Below are 27,208 nucleotides of genomic sequence, written 5' to 3'. Positions count from 1 at the left end.
ACGGTACTGTCTGCAGCAGGTTCCTAGGGTTTTAAGAAGCGCAGAACACATTCAGAAGACAAGGTCCCAGCCCTTGAAAATCCTTTTGTGCTTTTATTTATTTTCAAATGAACACCTCCAGGAGATGCATACAATTGTGTAACTTTGTCTCCCCTCCATTATATTTGGGGGGAAATGACAGCCTTCAATGTATTTTGAAGACGATCTCAAGATGTGATTTTTTTTTTTTTCCTTTTAGCTATAAACCATTAGAGTAGTGTCAGCTAATAGTAAAAAAAGAAACAAAAACGTGGGATATTGCTGTGTAAAGAGCCAAATGCCAAGGAGGACAATGAGTTTTCTGACTGCAAGAGAGGTCACAAACCTGAACAGTATTATGTATCCAATTCTTCACAATTTCAAAATATCTTACACGTTCATTATTTTCAAGACACACAGCCATCTGACAGCTGCTGTTATTATCCTGTTTTTAAAGATGAGGAGACTAACGTCCTAAGAGGTTAAACATTTTGCCCTGAAATCACACAGCATGCGAAAGAACCCTGTGATGCGAGATTACTAACTTCTACCTCAGTGCATTCCAAGCAGGGTACGCCCTCCCGGAAGCTTGTCTTCCCGTTGGCTGGCGATGAGCCAGGTGGAGAGAGACACTAGGAAAGATTCACCTTGGGAAAACAACCTGCGTTATGATTTATTTTTAGCAGTTTTTAGAACGGCAGGAATCTTCTACCTTGCTCTGCTATGCTGATATAGTCACAACCAGGAAATTTCTGGGTTTTGCTCGATTGTTCTTCCCAAATTTTAGCGTCTAGGACAACTATCTTCCATAGGGGTAGGACTACAGACTCTAGGCCCTAGACAAGCTTGATTCCGTGTATCCGTTAAATGCCCCCCGAAAAATCAGGGAGCAGCAAAACAAAAGCAAGCAAAGACCTCTATGTCACTGATGTGACTATAGAAAATCAACCGTGTTTATTTGAAGGGAGAGAAAGAAAAGGAAAACTGGTGGCCTGACTAAAAGGGATTAAGAGCTGAAGGCAGATTGCGGCTGCTTGCTGAGGTCCTGTGTTGGGTAGGGACCTGGAGGCTGGGAGGCCCAGAGCTGGGAAGGGGGCACCGACAGGGAAAGAGTCCGAATGCACACTGTTTACTGCACAGTTTTGCCTCGGGCCATTTAGTTTCCAGGAACTGCTTTCCCACCTTCTCTTTATCTCCCAGTCCAGACCGGCAATCCAAGCTGGAAATCCTATCAATTTAATCGTACCTGAAAGATAGGAGGAAGGCATTAAAAAAACATTTTTTCCTCTAGTAGTCAAGAATTCAGATGTACACTACTGGTGACCTACATGGTCTCTTATGTGTCACTGAAGGGCAGAGAGCCCAGTCCACTATAAATCACTTTAAAACCTCACGCCAATCGGCAATTTGGCTCGAAATCTTTGAGTTAAAAATAAGATAATTGTAGGCTCCTTATGGGATAAATAGGTATTATGGTATTTTAAGAGAAAGGGCTGCAAAATGCTTGATTATAGGCTTTGCAAGTTCAGAGGCCAAATGTTTGTCATGTTTTCCCCTACAGTAACTAAGACTGTGCTTTTGCCCATAATAGTTACTCAGAATGTATTTGTTTAATTGAATTAAAAAACTGTTGCCTATGCCCCTTTGAAATTCTGGACTTTGTACGGAGAGCCTCTAACTAACCCAATATTTGCTGACCAACCTGGACATCATTAATGGTCTGGATCGAGGCAGAATTGCCTCTTGTTAGGGTCTGGAAAGGAAAGCAAGACTGGACCAAATTAAAATAATCCACTCCCTGATTACACAAAACCTGAAATAGAATTTTTTGGCTCTCTCTTTTCTCCTTATCTTGCAAAATCAAATTAAGCACTAATGGAAAGAAATAGTTCAGAGAGAAAATGGGAGAGAGGAAAAAAAAAATCCAAAATGTGATTTCCAATGAGACTAGAGATTTGTTCTTTATCTGACGTGGTCATGTTATTTATTTGATAGCATCTCTCTCAGGGGTGTTATGTTATCTCTTGGCCAAGACTTATGAAAGTTAAGATTTGCATTGATAGGATAGGTCTTGTGGAAGTATGGACTCTCTTGAGAGGGTGGGGGATATGAAAAAGTGGCCATGACTGGTGCAGTAGGACAGCGTGGGTCTCATTATAGACCCTGCTTAAGATTGATGTCATTCGCGTTGGTTAGGCCAAGCCTGGGGGGAGGCTGCTCAGCATAAAGGATGGCCAGTTACCCAGAGTCTTGGGAAGAGGAAACGACCTATTGCAGTGGCCATTCTGTAAATTTATCCTACTGCTCCATTTAACCATTGCCTGTTCTGTCTTATTTGGGGATATACCTGCTAGTCTCTCCTCTCGGAACCTCTACCAGCATTTGCCTCCAGGCCAAGCAGGGCTTTTTGCTTCTCAACTAAACTTCCATCTCCTGTATCTTATTTCCTGGTGCCCCTCACACCTTTCAAAACAGATAAATGAGCAGATATGTGCTTCCGCTTCCCTCCTGTCTTTTTAACTTTGACATTGTGTCTTCAGGGTATGGTACCCCTACTTTTCATTGCCTTGCCTGAAAGAATGATGCTTGGGAGTTTTAGGCTCAGGGCTAGATGAATATGGAATTGCTGGATATAGCTAACCAGAGAAGAAAGTTTACTAACAGGAAGCCTCTTAGCCACCCTGTGGTGGCACTGACTCTCCCTCAGTCTCTTTCCCTTTCAGTGGCTTGTAGCAGCCAGCACCTTCTTTAAGAGATCCCACTGAACTCTGAAAACCATGACGCTAGAACCAGGGTGCTGGATTTCATGATGGCAATTTGAGAAGCGAATGGAAGTTCCCAGTGTTTGACTATTACCCCTATGCGATGAACACACTGGGTGTATCATTGTCACATGATCTCATGTTTGTTGGTGAAAATAAACAAAGAGTGGTTTTCAAAAGCCATTTTCAGTGCCATGGCTTGTCATAAAACAACAAATAGAAAAACCCTTGGTGCGCCTGCCAACTTTTCATGCCATATCTGAGAGATGGTGAGGCCCTTGCTGCACTCTATCTGCCAATAAGGAATAAAACTCGTTATTTGTACTATATTGGACTTTGGGTCCCAAAGCATCACATTGCTTCTGATGGGTACATGCAGAGTCACTGTTTTTATAATTACGAGAGCAAACTGGTGCCATTGTAAAACTGGTTTTTCTAAATAGTATGTGAAATATGAAACAACTAAATAATAAAACCAGTTTGGAAATGTAAACTTCGGTGAAAACCATTCTGTACCCATTCAGATGTTCCCATTCTAAAATTTACAGTGGCTGTCAAACCCAGTAACTCTCGGAGCTATTGGAAAGGTATCTGTTCTTTTCTGTCCTACACTTAGAGCTGAACAAAGGTGGTTTCTTTCCCCTTCGTCTGGAAAAACCTGAGTGAGTCGGAATTTGCTCCCCTGAGAAGAAAGATACCAGACAAACCATCAGAGAAGAGAGACTTAGGGGCCCCAATATAAATAAAGAGCAGGCTAGTAGTGCTGACTTGTTTGGGTGGCTAATGAAGAAACGGGGTTCCTGGGATCCTTAATCTAGATATTAATGTGAATAAAATAAATTCCTTTACTGCCAGCACCATCAGGATTAGCCAAAGATACAACAGATCTGAACCAATTGTGTTCTTTCAGACAACAAATTAAAAAGATTGAAGAAAAGCATGGGGATTTTTTTTTTTTTTTTTGGTAACGATTAGTTTGCCAGCTGAGTAACACTTTGGCTGGCAATGGATGGTTTTTTAAGAGCCGTGGTTATATTCTAGTTCATTGGAGTATGAATAATTCTTCCCATTAAGCTTTTATTTGTCTTAAATCTCTAAACCATGCAGGAAAACAGAATTACATTTGAGAGATTGTTCAGACTTCCCTTCTGTCACATCCAGCACTTAGCTAGCACTTCTAGGAAATAATTGCTCAGAGGCACTGCCTCCAAGACCCCACCATGGAAGAGGTTGGGTTTAAAAGCCGAAATTTCTCCCAGGATAGTCATTTTATTTAAAGAAGGAATAGTGGGGAAGTCCTGTAGAAAGCAAGAGAAAGGGAAAAGAACTAGTCATGAGTCAGGATATCTAGTTGCAGTTCATGGTTTGCTGTAAATAGTTATTTGACTTTGGATCGTCTCTTGACTTCATTCAGTGTATTCGTACCTCGTCAGAGAAAGATGATGTGGGTGATTTCTGAAGACGCCTTTGGTTCTGTAAATCCCATGGTTCTCAACAGGAGGAAAATAGAAATGGGCAAAACCAGAAGTTAAAGAAACCTAACCAATGCATTTTGATGAACAGTCACCCACTATAGCTAATCCAGGGGAACCAAGTCTCTTAAAGGATGAAAGCCAGTCAGAAGTATAAAAAGGAAGAAGGAAACAAAATGAAGAAGATAGGCCCTAAGAATTCAGTTTCTCTTCCTTGAGCCTTTGCTCTAATCTGTCATGAAAACTAAGGATATCAAAAGAGCTCCTTGAGAGGGGGCAAAAATTTTTCCAGGCCAGCTTTAACTCTGACATGGTTACCAAGGGGATGGTCTGTGAGAGGGTAGAGCTGTCTGTTATGCTCATTCCAGTCTCCCAAATTGAAGCAATCATCAGGACAATCTGTGCTTTATTAGTTGACTTTCTCGTTTATCTCCTTTACCTTGTTATTTTATTATTCAAAAAGAGCTGTAAACTTAAAGCATTCATGCATAATCCCTTTCATAACGTGTATATTAAAATGCTGATGTTATAGATTACTAAGGAACACTATTATTCTATTTCTCCAGTCAAAAAAGCCAACTTTTATTACTGTACTGTATTTTCATTATTAAGCCAGCTTCCCTCATGATTGTTGTGTTATACAATAGAGGCATGCAAGAGGCCAGTAACTAAACTTAATAATCTGTATAAAACAGTACCTTTAATCCCATCCTGGCTTTGATATGTGGAGCCATTTTTGAAAATGAAAATATATCAAAATTAATTACATTTGATGTATCTCTCCAAAGAAATGTAATTTCCTCTTACAGAGACTGTTTTTGCTTCCCAAGAAAAACATCATGTTGAAGTACAATTTTCTTCATGTCAGTCTCACCTTTTTCTGGTGTGTCCAGCATAGGAGAAGTACAAGTATCGTAATGGCCAAAGGCAGACTCACTGGGAAATGAATGAAGCTTAAGTGTCAGGGCTTGGCCTCAGCGGAAGCCTCTTCCAGTGCTGCCAGAAGGGTCTGAGTAGTTTTGCTTTTTATTGAATCCAACAATTGTCTAGATGTGCCCAATGATTGTGTGTATTTCTGGCCCCACAAAACCTGGATCTATCTCCGTAGTGTCCCAGATGTTCGTAAACGTTCTTTCCTGTGAAGAAGAAATGCTTATCTCACCCTTTGATACAGTGTCTGAAAATAAATACGTCGTTAGCTCCAAACTAGAAGTATAAAATCATTAAGACCAAATTTGAGGATGATGTAATGGCAGATCATCAGATGATACCATACAAGCTAATAGAACATGGAAGGCTTCCTTTTGATTTGTAGAAAATAAATATGGAAGTGAAATTCATTTTCTATAGAATATTTCACCAGAAGTTTAATATTAAGTTAATGATCCAAGATAAATTGTGCAGGTCAAATTCCACTTGATTTTAAGTTTCAGCTTTCTGCAAATCAGGCAGCTCTCTTTTCCCTGTTGCAGGCGTGGGAGGTCCCAACACGAAATGTGTGAGTTAAGTGTTGGCAATCTAAGAATAGGTGAGTTGGTGGCAAAGAAAGGACATCTCAGGTTTGGTGATCACTTTTGCAGTTGGAGAGATTTACACAGAGGCTGAAAGACTATGCAGACTTCCAGAAACTCAAGGAAAACAGCAAAATCTTAGAAAAACAAAAAAATCCACTTGGCATTCATTTGCATGTGAATACACAGAATTCTTTACCAGTTCACCATTTTTTCAAAAATGCTGAAGGGATTTAAAAAAAAAAAAAGCCACCACCAACAAAAAAAACTGGAATGGTTTGGCATGATGGTGGGGGCTGCTGATTCTTTTCTCTGTCCTTGAGTGTTTACTGCCAGGAAATCCTGACCAACATCGATTGCCAAGGGGTTAAAGTCACATTGTTGTTAAATTGGGAGAGAAAATTAGCAGGATTTTGTGCCCTATGTTCAACTATCACAGAGTTTCAAAAACAGGAACCTGGGGCTTTATATGAGGGGACAGGGGAAGTCAAGGGGAAGAGTCACAGGGTGACTTATCAGGGCATAGTTCCAGATAAATTGCTTACATGGAGGTGGAAGAATTTCATGCATACATTCTGTGCCAAGAAGCCACATGGTTGAGCAGAAGCTCATCCAGTAGTTGAAATGTGCAGCTCTGGGTACAGTCTTTCCATATGTGAAGAGGGGATGATTTATATTCATGTTATTTTGTTATTAGGTCTGTATGGTATCAATACCATCAGATTCTCATGGCAATAAAGAAAGCCAATATATCATTGATAGAAATTATAATATGCTGCAGAACTCCTAGAGGACAGAAACCACATTTTCTGTAGGTTCTATAAAAGCAAGTCTTTCTCATGATTAGAATCTGACCTTCTGGGGAAACAGTACATTTTAACTGATGTGGCTGATTAGCTGCTCTTTTTTCCCTCTCTCGTTAATAATATCTATTCTGAAGTAGAGAAAAAAGAAAGCAAGCAGAATGTCCAAAAACATAGTAAGCATTATTTGTTCCTAATTTACTTGAAGAATTAGTTAGAGCCACCAAGCAGACTTACTCTTGGGTTCCTGCACCTGCCATCCTTTGGGGTTGGCTAAATGATACCATTGAAGTGAATTTTTTGGTTAAAAAAGGTAAGAATTTCTGGAATAATTCCAGTGAATGGTGTTGAAATAAAATGCAGGCTTGGTAGTCTACTCAACATTTAAGGGTCCTTAGCATTAGTGTTATTTCTTCGGTGTAGACCAGACTTAATAGATTGGTGAAAATCATAGACTTGTGTAGAGATTCATAGTTAGAATCTCCAAACCAGTGGGTCTTAAAGGTGCTTACTGCTGCCAGTCATTATATAGCTTCCTCTTGCCCATCAGGAGGGAATTCTCAGCATCTCTGCCTGAAGAAATTCTAGTACATCTGAGACTTCATGTTCAGTGTACATGCATGTTCATGTTCACACATATCCACATGTACACACACACCCCCTCCATACACACATGCAGAGCTGCTGAGAAAGGCAACTAGAAAATCTTCAAGGGAATAGATGGAAACATCCAATGTAATCCGTTCCCCTCAGTTGAGAAATTTGAGCCTAGGAAAGATAAATGAATTTCCTAAAGTCACATACTTAACCATAGAGCCAAAGCTAGAGTACAAATACCCTAACTCTTATTCCAGTGCTTTTGGGTAGACACTTATTTGAATGGGAGTGGGGGTTTAACTTCTATAGTTCAGTGTTTCCAATATGTATAAAATCCTGCCCCTTTTCAATCAGAGTAGCCTGGAGAATCAATTTCACAATGACCACATCCCTTTGGTCAGTTCTATACAAGGAAATGAAAGCGATTACTTAATGACTAACAACTTACTTTTGAAGGCAGCCTGTTGCAGACTTGAGTAACTGATGCATGTGTTTTATTGATTATTTGACTCTTATGGACAGATATTTTGAAAAACAACTTCAAAACCCTTTTTTAATTTTGCCACTTTATGCAGTGCTTACCCACAGGCTTTTAAACATCTGGCTCTTTCTGAAACAGATTGCTTTCAGAACATTAAGAAAAGAAATAGACATATTCTTGGCTCAATATTCCTCATGTGCTTTCAAACTGATTTTTTATAGTTAAGTATATTTTACATGTACACTGAGTTTCATTTGAGATCTGAGTAGATTTAATCTAAAACTACAAGATTACTTTATGTTCAAGTGGGTGTGTTCAACCCTGAGTTGCCGAAATGATTTTTTTCATTGAAAGAAGTTTAAAAACACATTCTCTTGAAAGCCAAGATAAACAACAGATTTTGTATGATTTTACAAGTCAGCAACAAAGACTCTCCACACAACCAAAACTGGAACTATTAGCCAGTCACAGGTAAAAGTGTTGCACTGTAAGTTGAAAGAAAAGAAGAACCAGCTTGGTCAAATATGTTTGGTCCCAGAAGACAATTAAGAGGAATAATCGGGAGGTGAAAGTATTTTCTCATTAAGTATTTTCTACCTTAAAGGTTTCAGTTAACAAAGCAAATGTGTATAAAGAAACTAGAACGGTGTTCACACTGAACTGGAAATCTCCAACTCAGCCTCTCCCCCTCCCCTCTTTTTTGCAGCCATTTGTTATCTATGACATGAATTCCTTAATGATGGGAGAAGATAAAATCAAGTTCAAACACATCACCCCCTTGCAGGAGCAGAGCAAAGAGGTGGCCATTCGCATCTTTCAGGGATGTCAGTTCCGCTCAGTGGAAGCTGTTCAGGAGATCACAGAGTATGCCAAAAATATCCCTGGTTTTGTAAACCTTGACTTAAATGACCAAGTAACTCTCCTAAAATATGGCGTCCATGAGATCATTTACACGATGCTGGCCTCCTTGATGAATAAAGATGGGGTTCTCATATCGGAGGGCCAAGGATTCATGACAAGGGAGTTTCTAAAGAGCCTGAGAAAGCCCTTTGGTGACTTTATGGAACCCAAGTTTGAGTTTGCTGTGAAGTTCAACGCACTGGAATTAGATGACAGCGACTTGGCGATATTTATAGCCGTCATTATTCTCAGTGGAGGTAAGATTCATCTTTCAGTCTTCTGTGAAAGAGGGTGGGACAGTGGTGGGATGGCTGGAAGAATTTTGACTTTCCTTAGCATTTGTCCTTTTCTCTGTACTTACTGCACTTTCCGACAGAAAATGCCAGTGGCATGATGTCAGGAGAGCATCACTACACAGGTAAAATACCAGGAGAGAAGATCATAGATTTGTTGTTGGAAGGCTGTGGACAACCTGGGTTTTTCTTCCTTTATCCTTCATAATATTTTTTCCAGCCAAATCCAAATGTGAAAAACAAATGCCCTCGTCTCCTTTTTTTTTTTTTTTTTTTCTTTTCTCTATCTTTTCCCTTCCCTTCTCTATTTTTCCCTTCTCTTCCCATCAGGCCAGTCTGTGCTTCAAGTCATTTAAGTAATGACATATACAACTTTGCTGGAGTCAGTGCTCACTTGACATAGAGAAAGTTCCTGCCCTACCATCAGAAAGATACCACTTTGAATTGCTTTCCTAATATCAGGAATCGAGGGATATTTATCTACTGACTTCTACCTATTCTCTCAGGTAGATTTCTCTGGTGGCTTCCCTTAGAGTACCTTTGGGAGGTAGTTGGCTGTGATTAAGAATATAATCTGAACCAAAGAGCACAGAGCAGAGAAATAAATTGAGTGATTTAGCAACTCATTGTATTTTTGGCCTTGCAAGTACATGATCTAACTAACCAACTCCAAAAGCCAGGTTTTTTACTAAATGCTACTTTCATTGGCTTCTCCAGACATTTCCAACTTATGAAGAAGAAAGTTTTACTGTCGTCTCCCTTTATAAAAGTTGTTTTTAAGCAGTGAATTTTCATTACTGGAATGGGCTTCAGGCAAGCTTTCTGTGTGTCTCGGCAGAATATCCTCTGTTGGCAAAAGCCGACATGGGGAGGGATGGTGGTCCTCTAGAGGTAAACTGTGCCTAACTATACAAGATATTGTAAAGAACACACTGCACTCTGTCCTCCTTTGTTGTCCAGTTACTTGAAAGCAGAATGCTTCTGAAATCAGGTGCAGCAAACCTGTGTTAAGTGCCTGCCGTGTCCTAGGTCATATTCTAAGCACATAGTATACGTTCACTTAATTCCCCAGCCCAGCAAGGTAGGTATCATTTTGCAGACAAGAAAATCAGAGGACTGAACGTTTTAGTCACTTGTCCAGGGCTACCCAGCAAACAGGAGATGGGGAGTCAGGCTGATGAGATCGGGCAGTCTGGGTCCAGGGTCACAGTAATCCTGCCCTTTACGTGGCTTGGGTGCAGCTAGGTGTCAGTAGGGCACACAGGCTAACTCTGTGGCCTCTCGTGCTGCGTCAAGTTGTAACTCATGTAAAAGGGACATTTGGGGGAGTTATGTTTAATGTAACAAAAATTACTCTCCAACACGTTTTAATATCTTGGCTGAATCTACTTAAAGAGATCAACACTTGATCCTCTGGGATCCATGATTAATTCAGTAAAGAAGAGTGAGATTCTAGTTTATTTGAGGTTCTTTAGGAGAAGAAGCTTAAATTTTGAAAAACCAGATGAGAAAATGAGTCGTTATTGCTTAGCTAATATTTTGAGGCACATTTTGTTTTTAATGAAGAATAGAAATAGGATTATTAACATTTGATGTATTTCTAAGATTTTTCCCAGGCATGCTCTGAAGTCCATGTTTTATATTCCTTTTCTCACTTAATCATTTTCCCCCCATCATTACATACTCTGTTCATATTTTTCATTAATTTTTGAAAACAAAAGTAATGCTTGGTCATTTTCATAATTCAAAGAGTACAGAGAAGTTGAAGTAGAAATTAAAGTTCTCTGGCCTCAGAATAAAATGAGATTAACAAAGTCCTATTTCTCCTCCTGAAAAGTTTCTGTGCATGCGCTAGCATATCTATGTATACACACTACCATTTTAATGATTGTAAAATATTCATTTTTTAAAGGGCCATTACATACTTAATTATCTCCTTATTTATTGTTGGTAACTTATTTCAAAAGACCTGTAGAGAGGAATATAGACCTTTTTTTTAGAAAATTATTAAAAATGTGCCCTAAATTTGTGTTTCAGTGAGCATTTTTAAGTGTAAATTTCTGTTCAAATTCCAAATTATTTTCTCATTCTAAATCACCAGAAGTGGAATTGCTGGGTAGATGGCTACAAATATTTTTAAGTCTTTTGTTACATCATTGCTAGATTGTCCTCTGCAACATTTATATCAGTTTATATTCCCACCATAGATATGCTAAGGGAGGCATTTGAAAAAAGCTATTCAAACATGATTAATCACTAGTCAAGGAAGGTTTACACAAGAAACAATCATGATACTTCTGGACTTTTCTGAGCTCGAGCAATGTTGGTTTTTTGTTTTTTGGGTTTTTTTTTTTTTTTTAAAGATGTATTTATTTTAGAGAGCATGTACAAACAGGGGGAAGAGCAGAGGGAGAGGGAGACTCCTCAAATAGAGTCCGCACGGAGGCTGAGTGGGGCTTTGTCCCAGGACCCTGAGATCATGACCTGAGCTGAAATCAGGAGTTGGCCCCTTAACCAACTGAGCCACCCAGGTGCCTCCAGTGAGCAATGTTGTTTTATGGGCATGTGTGACAACAGGGTGTTTTCATCTAGGAAAAAAGCCATTGCTACCTATAACTCACAAGCAAGGTTATTTAAAAACCAACAATTTATTGGCTTTAAATTTCTCATTAATCGGTCAAAAAATAACTGCATAGTTTGATTCAATTTAACAGGTATTACAGGTTTTGGTTTTTAATTATGAAAATTTAAAATGATACATTTTAAATGTAGATGCCATGTAAGTGAGTTCCTTTTGGTCTCATACAGACTACTGTAATGGTAGCCAATATCCAGATCTTATTGGGTCTTCACAACAATGAAAGAAATGTGAAGGTAGCAGCCAGCCGTAGATTATTATACCTGTGGTTATAATGAGAAGAAAACCCTGTGAATAATTTTAGACTTCCTTAAAGAAATAGAATTAACCGTTGACTAGTTCCCATGTCACAAAAGGCAAATCCTTCCCCAATCAAAGTTTGCTTTTGTAGATGAAGTCTACCTACAGGCAGTAGATAAGAATGAATAAACTGGACCCCATGTTTGCTCAACACACAGAAATTTGATTCTCTTCTTTACTCAGAGAAGCCAGTTGGGTATAGGCCAGAGAAAGAACTATTTGAGTCTTTTCCAGTCCAAAGACTGGATTCCAGTAAGATCAGAATCCCAGTCATCTGTAGATGGTGAGGTCAGTATCCCAGACTGTGGTTTATTAGAGTACAATACATAATTTCTCAATGAGTTTAATTTTTTTCCTATCCTGGGTTTTCCAGAAAGGGAAAACATTCATGTAAGCAAGAGGCTTTGATCTAGTAAACAAATTCCTGATCCTATGTAATCTTGATAAAGAGTGGATCATTGTCTTTTGTGCATTTTATGTTGAAGTCTATAGATAGCTTTAGTGATTTCAGAAAAAGAGCTTTTGGCAGGGGTCCCACTGACCTCATTCTGAGCTAGCCTTCGAATCACAGAAGAGCTTCATTCTGGGGGAGGGACCATGAACCTAGACTGAAGGAGGGATGGGGAGATGGACCCCTTGTAAGAGAGGGGTGGTAAAGAATTGGGAAGATTAAGGGCAAGGTGTGCCCAGAAGACCTAAAGGGGATTTTTTTTTTTTTTGGATGAAAGTACCTGATTTGACCCAACTAAGTATTTGCTGAGGAAACTGGAGTTGCTATAGTAAGATCACTGTCATTCAACTTCAACCCTAGAAACTGCTGATACGGTGAGATTTGGTACTTAGATTGGCCTGGTGCTTAGCATCTTTGCTGTTTACTCAGCTCTCAAACCAAGCTAGCTGAGAAAGATGACCTAGTTCTTCTCGAGTTTTTCTCCTCTCTCTCTTTCTCCTCTGAGCTCAAGGCAAGAAAAAAAAAAAAATGGGACTACAAAGAACAACAGTCCAGAACCAGACAACAGACAGCACTTGATATGGTTTTAAGAGGACTCCATCCATGTTCTCTTATTAGATCCTGACAATTCCCCTACATTTTTATTCTCATCTCATAGAAGGAAAAGACTTGAGCAATTTGTCTGAGACCTAACAACTAGTGAGCAATGGAACTGGAGCTGAAACCCAGGGATCCTGTCACCTCAGAGCACCCTCTCTACCTCACACCCTGTCCCCTGCTACCTGGCTAATGGCTCGCAGTCACCCTCCTCACACTTGGGTTGGTGGCCACAACCTGTGCTCCCTTCGCCAGACCCCCTAATGTTCGGGCCCCTAATTTGGAGGTAGTGCTTCCTCAGTAGTTCTGATAAGTAATAGCTTCCTTGCTCCCTCTGGGATGGGTGGCGTCAAGAGTAATTAACACCGCCTCCAGCGAGGGCAGGTTTGCAGCTGGCGCCACAGCCTCCTGCCAGCCACACTAGCAAACTCCCAGAACTACCCAGCAACCAAAGCCAAGTGTAAAGCTTGTCAGTAAAACTGACAAGCCCCAGGACACTCCACTGGACTCTTTGCCCCCTTGAGCATTTGCTGTTCAGTGAAGAAAAGCATAGGAAGTTTCCAGCTGGAACTGTGCAACAGGAAAAAAGCCCTTTTTGTTAATTCAAAACAGTTTGGAATCCATTACAGTTCTCCCCAAACTTCCAATATATGGGGGAGGAAATTCACCGGGTTTTACAATGTATTTTTGGAGGCAGATTGCCATCGCCATCTTAATGACAGAGAAGCTGTAAATATTGATACAATAGCCACAGATGGCAAGTGACCAGCCTCCTCATTTACCCTGTTGAGTCTGGCTTGGTTATGCAAACCACCTCTATGGCAGCTCCTTCATTTTCCACCCATCCCAGCCATGTTCTTTCTCTCTGAAGCAACTTTGGACAACCGTCCTTGGAGTGATCATGTATGCTTCTTCTGTTGAGTGGACAGGGGGGCAGGGAAGGTAGGGCACAAGAAAGGGGAATTGTTCTCATAGCTGTACATTAGCAGACCCAGGAAGAGTTGATGCTCTTTTTTCTTTCTTTCTTTCTTTCTTTCTTTCTTTCTTTCTTTTTTTTTTTTTTTTTAAGATTTTATGTATTTATTTGACAGAGATCACAAGTAGGCAGATAGGCAGGCAGGGCATGGGGGGCGAAGCAGGCTCCCTGCTGAGCAGAGAGCCCGATGCGGGGCTCGATCCCAGGACCCTGAGACCATGACCTGAGCTGAAGACAGAGGCTTAACCCACTGAGCCACCGGGCACCCCAAGAGTTGATGCTCTTAAGACAGTCTCAGGTCTCATGGGGCTTCTGTTTCTTACCTTTGGTTATAACTCTGTGTGTGGATATAGGTACAGATTGTACAGAACATAATCAAAGCACAGCATCCAGTCCAGAATATATACCTAATATGCCTACTGGATGCATAATAGTCAAATACTAATAATAATACTAGCAGCCATTTATTGAATACCTCACTATATGCCAGAATATATACGTGAGCACCTTACAGACTTCATAATCTTTGTTTAACCTTTCCTGCAGCTCTGCAAAGTCTGTTGTTATCCTCATTTTACAAATGGAGAAAATGGAAGTTTAGAGCTCTAAGATTAAGCAACTTGCCCCAGGTCCCAGAGCCACTAATTGGCGAGGCCACGGTTCAGACCTAGGTCTCTCTGATCTTCACACTGGTGCCCTACTGTGTATTGGGATGTGGAAGCATCCCAGTTAATTACCTTGGTCCTGAGTTCTTTGTCAATTATCAAAAACTACCTATTTCATTTTGCCTCCAAATATTTCAGTAAAGAATTTTCAGGTTGTAGTCTCAATATCACTTACCAATATCGAGAGGCCTTCTCGAGACACGGTTTTAAACCTAACAAAATGACACTAGGTTTGAAAATTGCTGTGGGAAGGAAAGAACAGAGCCCAGAATAACACTGAAGACTGGTGCCATATTCTTAAACTTGTTCAGGTAGCATGGCCCTCAGAAATTATGGCACTTGAGTGTGGCACTCACCACAAAAATTGACGGTAGGCTCTAAGTAACTAAGTGAATACATTCATACTTCATCAGATACCATCTTACACCAGGTTCTAACCGAGATAAGTGGTTGCAGAAGAAGTCTATGAGAAAAATTTTAAATTGTTAAAATGTCCTCCAGTAACTTCAGCTTTTCCTGCCTGTCAGAAACAGTGCTTGTTCTGCTCAAACACTGTAGTGGCAAACACCACACACCAGCTCTCCGGCAGGGTTTGAGGACTCTGAGCTTGAGTATTCCATCACTTTTCCCCGTGCCTTAAGGCCCTTCACAATCTTGAGGATATATCCAGCTCATGTGTAGTCCTTCCATTGTCTGTGGAGCTGTGTCCACCAGTTAGAATAGACAGCATAGCACTTCTCTAGAACAGAAGACAGAGTACAGGTCCCTGAGTGGCGTATGCTTTTCTTGAGGAAACCCCAGCTTCAGGAGGCCTCTGATTCTGTAGGTCCAGCGACCCCCATATCTTCTCTGTCTGTTAGCATCAGCCTTACTCATTGACTAGGAGGAGACACAACCCAGAATAATTGAAAACCTAGGTATTAAAAACACTGTGAACACCAATAGGCCTACTTTCTTCTAACTCACCTTTATGAGTGAACTATGCAGCTCTCTTATCCATACAAGTTTTTTTGTTGTTGTTGTTGTTTGTTTGTTTGTTTGTTTGTTTTAACAAGACTCAGGCGGGTGCCTAAGGGGTAAAAGTTGCTTTTCTAACTTCTTTCTCATGATACTGAGAGTAAACAAGGACCTCTGATTTCTTGTCTGACTAAGCTCTGAGCAGGACGGTGGAAGAGTGTTATTACATGGTTTCTGTCTCCCATGTGGGCCATGATGGAATTAGAGAGTAATAGTATTCATTTATTAACTGAAAAATCTGTAATGGGCACCTACACTGTGTCTACATAGTGTATGACACTCTTCTCTGCTCTTCCCACCATGCTGCTGCCACCAGTGGGAAAACCTTTGTCAGGTGGCCAGTTGTTTTTCTAACTATGGCTTTGAATAATGACTCAATTAGTGTTATCTAGAAATGCCCCATTAGTTCACTCTTCTCATAACTTTGTGGACTTGTTTTAGAGAAAGGTGAAGTCTACCAATGAGTTCTCAACTGGCACGCAAATTCTAAAAACCAGGTGGCCGGAGGGTAAGGGAGAAGATGAAACATACTAGAATCATCTGAGAAACTTAAAAATACACATACACGCAGACACACATAGAAGAGACACACACACACAGGCTTTTGTTATTTGCAGAACATACAAGCATCTTTTTCTGTGACTGCTTCAGAATTAAAATCTCTTCCTCACCCTGAGCCTGGTAGGCTAGGATCATGTCAGTGAGGGCGCGCAAGGCTGTGTTTGACCTCAGAGACAGACATGGGATTGAAAGCCAAACTGCTGAGTCATTCCTATCACCACACCAGCAGTCTTGGAAAAGGTTCAGTCAGTCAGTCAGTGGGCCGCTTTTTGGAGCAGTTTATCATTCTGGGTTCTCACAATGTGTGTTTAAACTCTGGGTGACCCCAGGCAGCCTTCCAGACTGGCACAATCCACCAAGACGTTCAGACAGATCATCTACGAGTGAGGAAGAACGAAACTCAGGAGGGGTTCTAGTCACTCGTTGCAGAAAGGCCAACACAGGTTGTGAAGGAGCCATGCACTCCCAGGGAAAGCACCTTTCAAGGGTCTTGCCAGATTGACAAAAAAGAAAACCAGAAGAAGTGGGCTGGGGGCATTGGAAAGCTTTGGAATCCCAGGGACAGCCAGGAGTTCAGACCCCACGCCCCACCACCACTTACTAGATGTGTGATTTCACTCAATTATTTACCTCCCTGGGCCCTAATTTCCTTATCAGTGTCGTAAGTAAATGAAATAACATTATGTGAAGCCTCTGGCACAATGCCTGGGACATGTTAAGCACACAATAAGTGCTAATTTTCCCTCCCCCCCCCATGATAGAATTCGAGGTAGCTCTATGCAATCTTGCCAGTCCGATTGCTTGCAGTTCCACCAATGGGGATTCTTGAAATCCCTTATTACAATCTAAATACCCCTAGGGAGATATCAACTAATCCCTTTATCAGCTATCACTTTAAGGGGATTAGTTGTGGATTGAGGGGGAAAAAAAACCCTAAGGGAAAGAGATACTGGAGGAAGAGGGAGAGGCCTGACAGGCTAAGGGGAGAACTCAGAGCCTCCTGGCCCCTTCAAGGAGACAGAGAATAAATAGCAGGAGTGCGGTGAGTTTCCACACTCCCAAGGTTCTGATGAAGTTTTGGGACATTATATGTTGAGAGGTCATGTTTGGAGATTAAAGATCACACCTATGTTTTGAGATCACAAGTTCTTCTCAAAGACACTGGAAAGGAAGATAGGGAGAATTGCAGGAAGCAAATACTTGGCTATGTTTTATGTTCAGTTATTGTCATTTCTAGAGGATGAGGAAGCAATGAAGTGTAACTGGGTTAGGGGGAGGAGTGTGTCAGCCTTGATGAGGAAGAAAAAAATCATTCTCTTTTTTCTCCAGCCTTCTCCACTCCCCACCCATACCCCATTTCCAGCTGCTCAGAACCAGTGTTGGACATAGAAGGAGCAGAAATTAATCTGTATCCCTCAGCTAAAGGGAAGAACACGCTGCTTTCCTGGGCTGACACAGAGAACCCTCAGCAAACCACATGGCTGAGCTTCCATTGAGCATGGGGTGGGGGGGACCTTAGCCTTTAGGGGGACCTTAGCCCCCCACTGGGGTGAAAGGAGACAGGAAAGACAAGGACTTCCCAAGGGCAGGATGGAGAGCTCCAGTAAAATTTCCATTCTGCGAGACTTGGAAATAAAACAGAGCCCAAGCTCATTTTACTCCACTGAGGTAGCATTGAGCAATGCAAAGAGCTTTGAAGACAGAAAAGAAGAAAGAACTACTCACCTCATTATAATATCTTTGTGTCTACCATTGTTGTAGTTGGGGAGGTGGTGTTTGGTGTGTGAGATGAGGGAAGCTGGTGTGTGGAATGGTTTTCTTGGTTTTCATTGTGGTGGTCATCCCCTTTCCCCATCCTGACCACATCCCATGTGTTACTGTTGTAAGGAGGGGTTATCATTCGGACATAGACAGAAAAAGCATTCATAAGGGAAATGTTAGAATATTAACCCACCCCACAATGAAGGACTGGCGATAACATGTGTGTTCACAGCAGAACAGCTCGTTACAGAAGATCTTTATCTGTTTGATAACATGTTTATAAGACCTCCTGGTTGTGTTGTCCCCTTGCCCAGAGAGCCATCATCAACTGCATTTCTCCTAAAATCATCCACTATGCAAACTTCTGATCAATTTAGACTTGCCCTGCTAGGATTCCTAATACCAAACCTCCAAGACAGTGCAGGTCCCACAGTGGAAAGGGAAAAACATCTGGAGGGGTGAGTGGAGAGATGGCCGAGAAGAAAGGAGCAATTAAGGAAGAAAGAACAGAAAAGATAGAGGACCCAGGAAAAATCAGACAAATGAGAGAAGAAAGGTAGGAAGGAAAAAGAGTCTAGTGATATTAGAAATAGCTACCTTACTAGGTATCAGACACTGCTCTGGCATTTGCCATCTATTAACTCATTTAATCCTCCCACCAACACTATGAGTCTCATTACTTGTATGTCTCCATTTGTTAAGTGAGGAAACCAAGGCACAGAAAGGTTAAGGAACTTGCTCAAGGCTACCCAGCAAGTAAGCTTTAAGGCTGGGAATCCAGCTGCTTCCCACTAAGCCAGTAGTGCTTACTCTTGGCTGTTCACTAGAATGATCCAGGAGCTTTTAAAAACCTTGGAGGTCATACCCCAAACCAAGTCAGTAGGAATCTCTGGAGATGGCACCCAGGTATTCGTTTGCAGGGTTTTAATCTCCCCACGTGATTTCAGTGTGCAGCCAAAGTTGAGAATCCCTGCACTCCATCCAGCTCCAATTGATATTTAACTATGAGAGGAACAGCACATGTGAAACCTTCTTACATTATTTTTTCCCCCAAAGGTAGGAATGTAGAAAGGAATTGCTATAGGCCCTACCATAGTTTACCAGAGATAAAGCTGGCTGAACTCAGTTTTGCCTAATGCTCACCATGATTCTGCTTGATCAGAAAAGTATTGCAGAAGCCCAAACACCATCAGTTCAAGAAAGAAGTGACTTGAGGTCCTATGCCTTCCTTGTTTTATTATTGCTCTTAGACTGTCTTGCTTTTATGCATTCAACCACAAGAATGAGAATCTGCCCAAACCCCTCAAACATGAGCCTGCATCAGGAATTATTTTTTTGTGCTCCTGAGTCTGTGATCTTACCAGAATCAGTTTAGGAACCTTCCCCTTCCCCACTGTGTATTTGCCAGCCCAACCCCGCTTACACTCCTGACCCCATCCCGGTGGAAACTGCCTTTATTTGGATAAACCAAGAGAATAGTAACATCTTACAGTGTCCCTATACCTAGTTCATTCTCACCACAACCTTATAAAAGAAGTACCATCGACTTAAAAAATTAAACCCAAACCCAGAAAGATTAGAGGACTGGTCCCGAGTCATAAAGAAACTAAGTGGAAGAGAGACAGGACTCGAGGCTTCAGTTTCCAAATCCATTACTCTTTTTAACACGTCTGTGAACTTAGAATGGAATAAAGGAAATTGGAGAGGAAGTGTAAAAAGAAGCCCTACTTCTCCTTTGGTTTTCATCAGGCACCTGAACTAAGGTCTTTCATTGTCTGTGGATCAATTTACAGCTCCCCAGCTACCGGACTTTTTTTTCCCCCCAAATCCCCTAGATACAGTCCTTTTCAGATTGGCCTGTATCAGAAAGCCAATAGACAAAGATCGGAAAAGCCCTAACAGCAGCTTCTAGTATAGAGACAAACACTTGGGGTTTTCTGGCTCTCCTTCAGGAGACTCCACTGAGGCCCTCTGGTTCCTCCAGACACCTCCTGAGAAAATCTGTGCTCAGGAAATGCCTGGCCCAGGTGGACAGATCCCAGGAGGGTCAAGAGAATTGAAATCTTCAGATAGCTCTCCCCAAGACGGAGCCAGATCTGGACATGGTGGGGGTTTTGTAGGTTTCCTCATAATCAGCAGTCCTCTGTAATCAGTTCCAGCACTGTCTGAGTGGGGACCGGAAAGGTTGCTTTCCCAATTCTTTGCAGCCTGGGAGTTAAAAATCAGTAATTGACTCCAGGTTCCTCTAGCGTTGTGTCCTGGAGTGTGTGAGTCAACACTCATATTCCCTAAAGGGCCTTCTAGGCAGCCTAGGCCAGTAAATAGGGTCCTTTGACCCTGATGCAATTGCAGACCTCGACTCTGACACTCAGCAAGGTGCAGGAAGAACATCTCAGACGGGCCTTCTAAAAACAGTATCTTAGCAGGCACTGAGTGGAGAGGGAAGGGTGAGGACCCAGGAGGGCTCTGGGTACTTCCGTAGACTGCCATGGCGTATTTGTGGTGTCCAGCTTAGCTCAGCAAGGGTTTGAATGTGTGTGGAAAGAAAGTGTGGAAGGAGAAAGAGGAGAGGGGTAGGGAAGTCCTTCCAACAGGATAGAAGGTGGGAAGCAACCTTGACAAATCCCTTTTTGCCTTTGATTCTAGGGAATGCTTTAAGACCAAGGGAAGCTAGCTTTTTACCTTTTTAAAGAAGTCAAGTGTTTTCAATTTAAGTGTAAGCCTGTTAATGTACTTTTGTAATCACATTTTGAGTGTATTTCCCCAGTTTAATTATGTGAATTACATATTTACAGAATAGAAAATCGAGGTGCAATGACGTTGATCAGTCTGCCCAGGGTCACAGAGCTGTTAAAGTGAACTACTTTTTCCATTCAGTGGTGCTCCATTTTGCCTTGACTGAGGCTCAGTAAAGGGGACAGGGACAGATCTGTAAATGATCTAACTCGTCACTGGAGAAAATATAAATCAGTGGCCACAGAATTTCAGCCATTCAGCCAAACTTCATCTGTCACATAATAAAAAAAATAATTTGCCAAAGAGGGATTTGAAAATCCAAACCAGATCCTTCTCCACTCCTAAAGGAGCCAGTTCCATTATACTGCACTGAAGCCAAGAGTTTCCAACAAGCCTGATCAGCTGCACTTTAGGGTTTGGTTGTTTGAGCTGTCATGATAAATGAAACCCACTAGATTAATGTAATCTCTTCAGCAGAAGTTTTGACTGATGCTGCCCAAGAGGAAGGAAGAAGGAGATAGGGTTCTAAGGAGTCAGTGCCCAGTGAGCAGAGGTTCAACACAAGGGTGTGGGGTCCCAGCCCTTGGAGGAGCCACATTCAACACGTGCCTTCACACAAAATGCTGCCACTTCAGATACACGTGCATTTGCATAGCTGAGAGCCTTTGAAATCTGGAACATTCGTCAGAAAGAGGATCAGCAGTCATTAAACCAAAGGCACCAGTCCAGGATCCGTGACAGGCTAAAGAATCAGGGTTTTCATGATTGCGTGGCAATTGTGAGAAAGGCGCAGGTCCCCCAGGGGCATGATTCTCTAAGCCAGGACTACATCATTTGTTTCATTCTTAGAATCTGAGATTTTTGCTGATGGTTCCAAAGTTAAATATTGGTTGGGGGTGGGGAGAGGGGTGATATGGGGAGGATACTTATTCCAGTCAATGGAATAAGAAGTTAGAAAAAAAAACAAACAAACCAAATTTTCCTTCTGTAAATAAAAAGGGGGGAAAAAAGAATGAAAATAAACTTAATTTAAGAGAACCTTTAGAGTTCTGAAAATCCCACTGTGAGACCAGCTAACATTTCTCTCCTGTACCTCACCTCAATGGATAAAGGTTACTAGAGTTTATTAGATACAGGAAAACATTTTACAGGAGACTTCTTCATTGTTTAGTGATCCTGCCTTTAGGCTTGTTCACCAACCAGGAGAATTGTACTTTTCAATCCAGGATTCTTAGCCAGAACAACCTTCTCGCTCATTAACTCAGCCAACTAAGTACTTCCTGTGTTTCCACCAGAGGCTCAGAGATGATCAAGACATAGTATGCCCTCTGATACCTCATGACCTCATAGGGGACATAAAGAAGAAAAATCAGTACTTATCATACAATTTATAAATACGTGTCATCCTTGCGCAGGGGCCATGCTAATCTTCTCTGTATCATTCCAATTTTAGTATATGTGCTGCCGAAGCGAGCACGACAATTTATAAATACTATATACTTATAATACAGCATATGAAATTAAACTTAGATTTGAATTTCAGTTTCACCATTTATTAGGAAGTAGCAGACCTTGGGCAAGCCTTTCTCTAAATCTTAATTCTTCTTTCCATAGAACATGGGCCTCATGGAGATACTGTGAATATCAAATGATCTAATGTGTATAAAGCCTTTAGCACTTTCTTTGGAAAATGATAACCATTCAATAAGTGTAATCTACTAGTATGGTAGAGATTGAAGTGTTTATAGGGTGCTACAGGGTCCAGAGAAAGGAGGTTGGGAGAACAGGGGAGAGGAAGAACTAAAGTCAAATAGTGTTCCCAGAACAGAGTAACACTGGCTGTATTTTGAGGAACAGGTTGAAGTCAGTAAGTTGGATGAAGGGAAGACTGTTTCATGAGGGAGGAACAGACTCTGCCTAAGCACAGTCATGACAGAAAATAGGATGTTTGAGGGACTTACTATGGTAATACCTTAATATGGCTGGAACAAAAGGATGGTTTCAGAAAGTGACGCTAGAGGATGAAAGGTATTAAAAGATAAACTAGGGGTACCTGGCTGACTTTGTCAATAGAGCTTGCCACTCTTAATCTCAGGGTCATGAGTTCAAGCTCCATGTGAGGGTGTAGAGATCACTTAAAATCACGAAAAAAAATTTTAGGGGCATCTGGATGGCTCAGTCAGTTAAGCATCTACCTTCAGCTCAGGTCATGATCCTGGAGTCCTGGAATGGAGCCACACTACAGGGAGCCCGCTTCTCCTTCTCCCTCTGCCACTCCCCCTGCTTGTGTGCATGCACAATCTCTCTAATAAATAAATACAATCTTTAAAAATTTTTTAAATAAATAAAAGGCAAGTAAAAGCCCTTATACAGTGCTTTAGTTTACAGGGAAGGGGAGAAGATAAAATCAGAAAACAAGGGTGAATAGCCTTCAAGAGCTAAAATTTAGAATCAGCACAAGGTATCAGGTGTGTGTCCTGAATGGTATACAAAAACCCTGCACCCCTTTGGTGAACTTTAATGAGGAGACCTTATATTCTTTTTTTTTTTTTTTTTTTTAGATTTTATTTATTTATTTGACAGAGATCACAAGTAGGCAGAGAGGTACGCAGAGTGAGAGTGGGGAAGCAGGCTCACTGCTGAGCAGAGGCTCGATCCCAGGACCCTGGGATCATGACCTGAGCTGAAGCAGAGGCTTTAATCCACTGAGCCACCCAGACGTCCCGAACCTTATATTCTAATCTCAGTGCAACAAACAGAAATTAGAAAATAAAACTTAGTGGTTAGAAAACAAAAACAAACACCCAGACTTTCCATTTGGAAATTAAAACTCTAAGATTAAAAATGAAATCAAAGGGCGCCTGGGTGGCTCAGTGGGTTAAAGCCTCTGCCTTCGGCTCAGGTCATGATCCCAGGGTCCTGGGATGGAGTCCCGCATCAGGCTCTCTGCTCAGCAGGGAGCCTGCTTCCCTTCCTCTCTCTCTGCCTGCCTCTCTGCCTACTTGTGATCTCTCTCTGTCAAATAAATAAATAAAATCTTTAAAAAAAAATGAAATCAAAAGAGTTAGACAGACTATTTAGGAAAGAGCTGTGAACATACTATTTACCCAAGCCTGTATGGTGAAACCAAAGTGACAGAGGAAATTTTAAAGTTTTAAATGCATTTATCAGAAAATAAGAAATACTAAAACTAAATGAATTAAGCATTCAACTCAAGAAGCTAGAAAAAGAGGGAAAAATAGACTTAAAGGAAGTCAAAAGAATAAATTAGTTAAATTGAAAACAAAATAGAATTTTTAAAAAGAGTGATGAATAAAACCAAAAGTTGTGTTTCTTTAAAAAGAAAAAAAAAGCCTTTAGAAATCAGATTTTTTAATGAGAGAATATACAAAATAAAAAGCATTCAGTTCTAAATAAAAATAAGGGATTTCAGATTTTGAGAGAATATTATATACAATATTATTCCAATATGAATTACAAAATTTTACTTTTATAAAGAGTAAACAGTCTTCACTAAATCTTGACTAAGATCTTTACTAAAATTATTAAAAAGCTATAGGAGAAAAATTAAAAGTAGCCAAAGATTTACCATCAGGATCAGATGGTTCTGCCAGTGAACTCCAAGAAGCCATCAGGGAACAGATCATTACTACATAGAAACAGAAGAAAAATTCCTCAACTCGGTCTAGAAGGCTAGTTAATATTTATTACCAAAAAAATAGACAAAGGATGGCACAAAAAAGACAACTCTGGACCAATCTCACAAATTTTAAAACCCTGAATAAAATAAGAGCAAATGAGTACAGTGATATAAGGAAATCTATTAATATAATTTACCAGATTAAGATAAAACCATTTGGTCATCTCTTTAGAGAGAAAAGGTTTAAAGAATTTGAGGAGATGCCACAACATTCCTGACTAAATTAATTAAAAAACTTTATAGCTCTTGGAAAGCCAGGGGTAAAATGTATCCACCATGATCTATAGTAAACATCATTCTTGTAGTAAGCCATTAGAAGTATTTTTGTCATGGTTAGGAATAAAACAAGAATACATCCTATCACTATGACTATTTAATACCATATTAGAGGTATTGGCCAATACACTATAGCAAGAAAGAGAAATGAGAAGTGTAAACACTGGAAAAGAAGAAATAAATGAAACTATCATTATTTGAAGATGTAATAGTCTATCCAAAATAGGAAAATAAGTCCATGATAAAAAATTATTTGAATTGACAAAAGCTTAGGAAATTGGAATATATTCAGTATACCAAAATGAATAAACTTTTTGTAACCACCAGCAGGGCTAGATTAGAAAAGAAAATGAATGCTATAGAATACTATAAAGCAAAAAAAATAAAGAATTAAAAGACTAAAATTAGGGATGCATCTTAAAAGATCTGCATGAAGAAAAACATAAAAAGTTTAAAGGTAATTTAAGCTCACCATTTAAAAATTCAGATAGGGAGAATATAAAGAAGAAAGTGAAAATTGCCTCACCACTCAGAAGAGTTAAAGGTTAAAATCTAGAGGCTCTATCCTTCCAAACTGTACCAGTATTTAAAAACTATGTCTTGTCTCATTGAGAACGTATATGCCACGTTAAGGGAAAAAGAAGACAATGCTAGTTTTAAAAGCATATCAACAGCTATGGTGAGAAAGTAAGTAGTAAGGTTATAAAACACACTCATGAAGAAGAGGCAGCAGCTGAAAATGAGATTTCTGACAGAAACATCCTGGCAGAAGAGTCCTCAGTGTGGGGAGAGCATTGTATTGCCATTGTGTTATGTCAACTGATCAGGCAGAGTTAACCCCAGCCAGGAAACCATGCCCCTGGAAAGACCAGTGATAGTCTTGGTTTCAGCCCATCTTCCCTCCCATATGCACTTGCACACTGTCTGCTTACCCTCCCTCCCCACTTATTCTAGAACCAGAACAAAACAAGCCAACAAAAAGTCGGGTAATTTAGTTGGGCTGAAGATGCCTCCGATGTAGGGGCCAGAGGAGTCTGTCACTGAACCTCCTGTTCTTCTCCTCCCCCAGACCGCCCAGGTTTGCTGAACGTGAAGCCCATTGAGGACATCCAGGACAACCTGCTGCAAGCCTTGGAGCTCCAGCTCAAGATGAACCACCCCGAGTCCTCCCAGCTCTTTGCCAAGCTGCTCCAGAAAATGACAGACCTCAGACAGATTGTAACAGAACATGTGCAGCTATTGCAAGTCATAAAGAAAACAGAGACAGACATGAGTCTTCACCCGCTCCTACAGGAAATATACAAGGACTTGTATTAGCAGAGAAGTCCGAGTTCACTGACCATGTGTTCCTTCTTCCGATTGCACTATTATTTTGAGGGGAAATCTGACACCTAAAAAATTTACTGTGAAAAAGCATTTTAAAAAGAAAAGGTTTTAGAATAATAGATCTATTTTATGCATATTGTTTATAAAGATACATTTACAATTTACTTTTAATATTAAAAATTACCACATGATGAAATTGCTGGTTGTATTTGAGACCTGAGTCTTAAACATCCCCTACTTTACCCCCACCACAAGGCTTATTTCCTTTTAAGTCCGTTCTTTCTTCCTTCCCTTTTTCCTTCTTTCACTTTTCTTCTCCTCCTTCTCCTCCTTCTCCTCCTTCTTCTTCTTCTTCTTCTTCTTCTTTTAAGATTTATTTATTTGAGAGAGAGCATGAGTGGAGGGAGGAGCAGACTGAAAGGGAGAGAACAGACTCTCTGCCTTAACCAACTGAGCCACCTAGGCACCCCATTTTCTTTCTTACACGTTTTTAAAAATGTGAATGGCACTGCTGATCAACTTTCATTCTCAGTAGATTAACTTTTCACTCCATTCACGTTTCTGAACCCTCCCATCTGCCTTAACAATTACAATTAAGAAAAGAAGGGAAACCTCAGGACCAAAATCTTTTCAGAGCATGTGTTTCTTAACCCTGGATGTGCACATCTGGGGTACAGCTCTAGCCTACCAAGAATCCAGTCTTCTTCCCCTAACCCCAGTCAGGATTTCCACTCACCATGAGCAGCCTGCTGACAGGATACCGACGCATACCCCATGTACCAGGGTAGGCGCTGCTAGAAGCTGTGGGTATCAGAGATGCTGGAAGATTTGGTACCTACCGAAAAGAAGTTGGAGTTGAACTGAAGGGAAAAGATTGCTCTTTCTTAAAAATAGATTATAATACTCCGTATAATCATGTGCCCAGACATGGCTCCAAGTGTGGTAAGGGTTTGAAGGAAGTAAGGATTGATGAAGATTGGAATAGTTAAGTGTGACTCTAAATTCATTAAAGTGGGCCCAGAGGATGTGTTGGGATTGGGATAGGTAGAGAGTAGGAGAAGAGACATTCCAGGAAAGCAAACAGGAGCAACAGCAACAGGAGGAACCAAAACCAAACATGAATAAGGGAGAAGAGTCACACTCTGGTTCTGATGCACATGGACCAGTTGGGTTTTTTTTTGTTGTGGTTTTTTTTAAGATTTTATTTATTTATTTGACACAGAGAGAGAGATCACAAGTAAGCAGAGGTGGGGGTGGGGTGGAGAAGCAGGCTCCCTGCTGAAGAGAGAGCCCAATGCGGGGCTCGATGCCACAAACTCTGAGATCAGGACCTGAGCTAAAGGCAGAGGCTTAACCCACTGAGCCAC

The 27,208-nt window shown here is 40.8% G+C and overlaps 1 protein-coding gene and 1 pseudogene across 6 annotated transcripts in view; one reads left to right on the top strand and one right to left on the bottom strand.

The window, feature by feature from the left end:
- Positions 1-26,037, top strand: part of PPARG (peroxisome proliferator activated receptor gamma) — a 148,108-nt gene extending 122,071 nt beyond the window's left edge. For all 6 annotated transcript variants that reach the window (XM_044252973.1, XM_044252975.1, XM_044252974.1 and 3 more), the window contains 2 exons: positions 8,351-8,801; positions 25,585-26,037. In XM_044252973.1, coding sequence (XP_044108908.1) covers positions 8,351-8,801; positions 25,585-25,832 — 699 coding nt within the window. In that variant the 3' untranslated portion in view covers positions 25,833-26,037. The remainder of the gene's footprint in view (positions 1-8,350; positions 8,802-25,584) is intronic.
- On the bottom strand, positions 21,904-22,016 carry LOC122910965 (annotated as a pseudogene).
- Positions 26,038-27,208: the final 1,171 nt, after the last annotated feature.

This window comes from Neovison vison, chromosome 6 (assembly GCF_020171115.1).
Source record: "Neovison vison isolate M4711 chromosome 6, ASM_NN_V1, whole genome shotgun sequence".
Taxonomy (NCBI): Eukaryota; Metazoa; Chordata; class Mammalia; order Carnivora; family Mustelidae; genus Neogale; species Neogale vison.
Note: the sequence above shows the minus strand (reverse complement) of the source record. Positions and strands in the feature narration are given on the sequence as shown.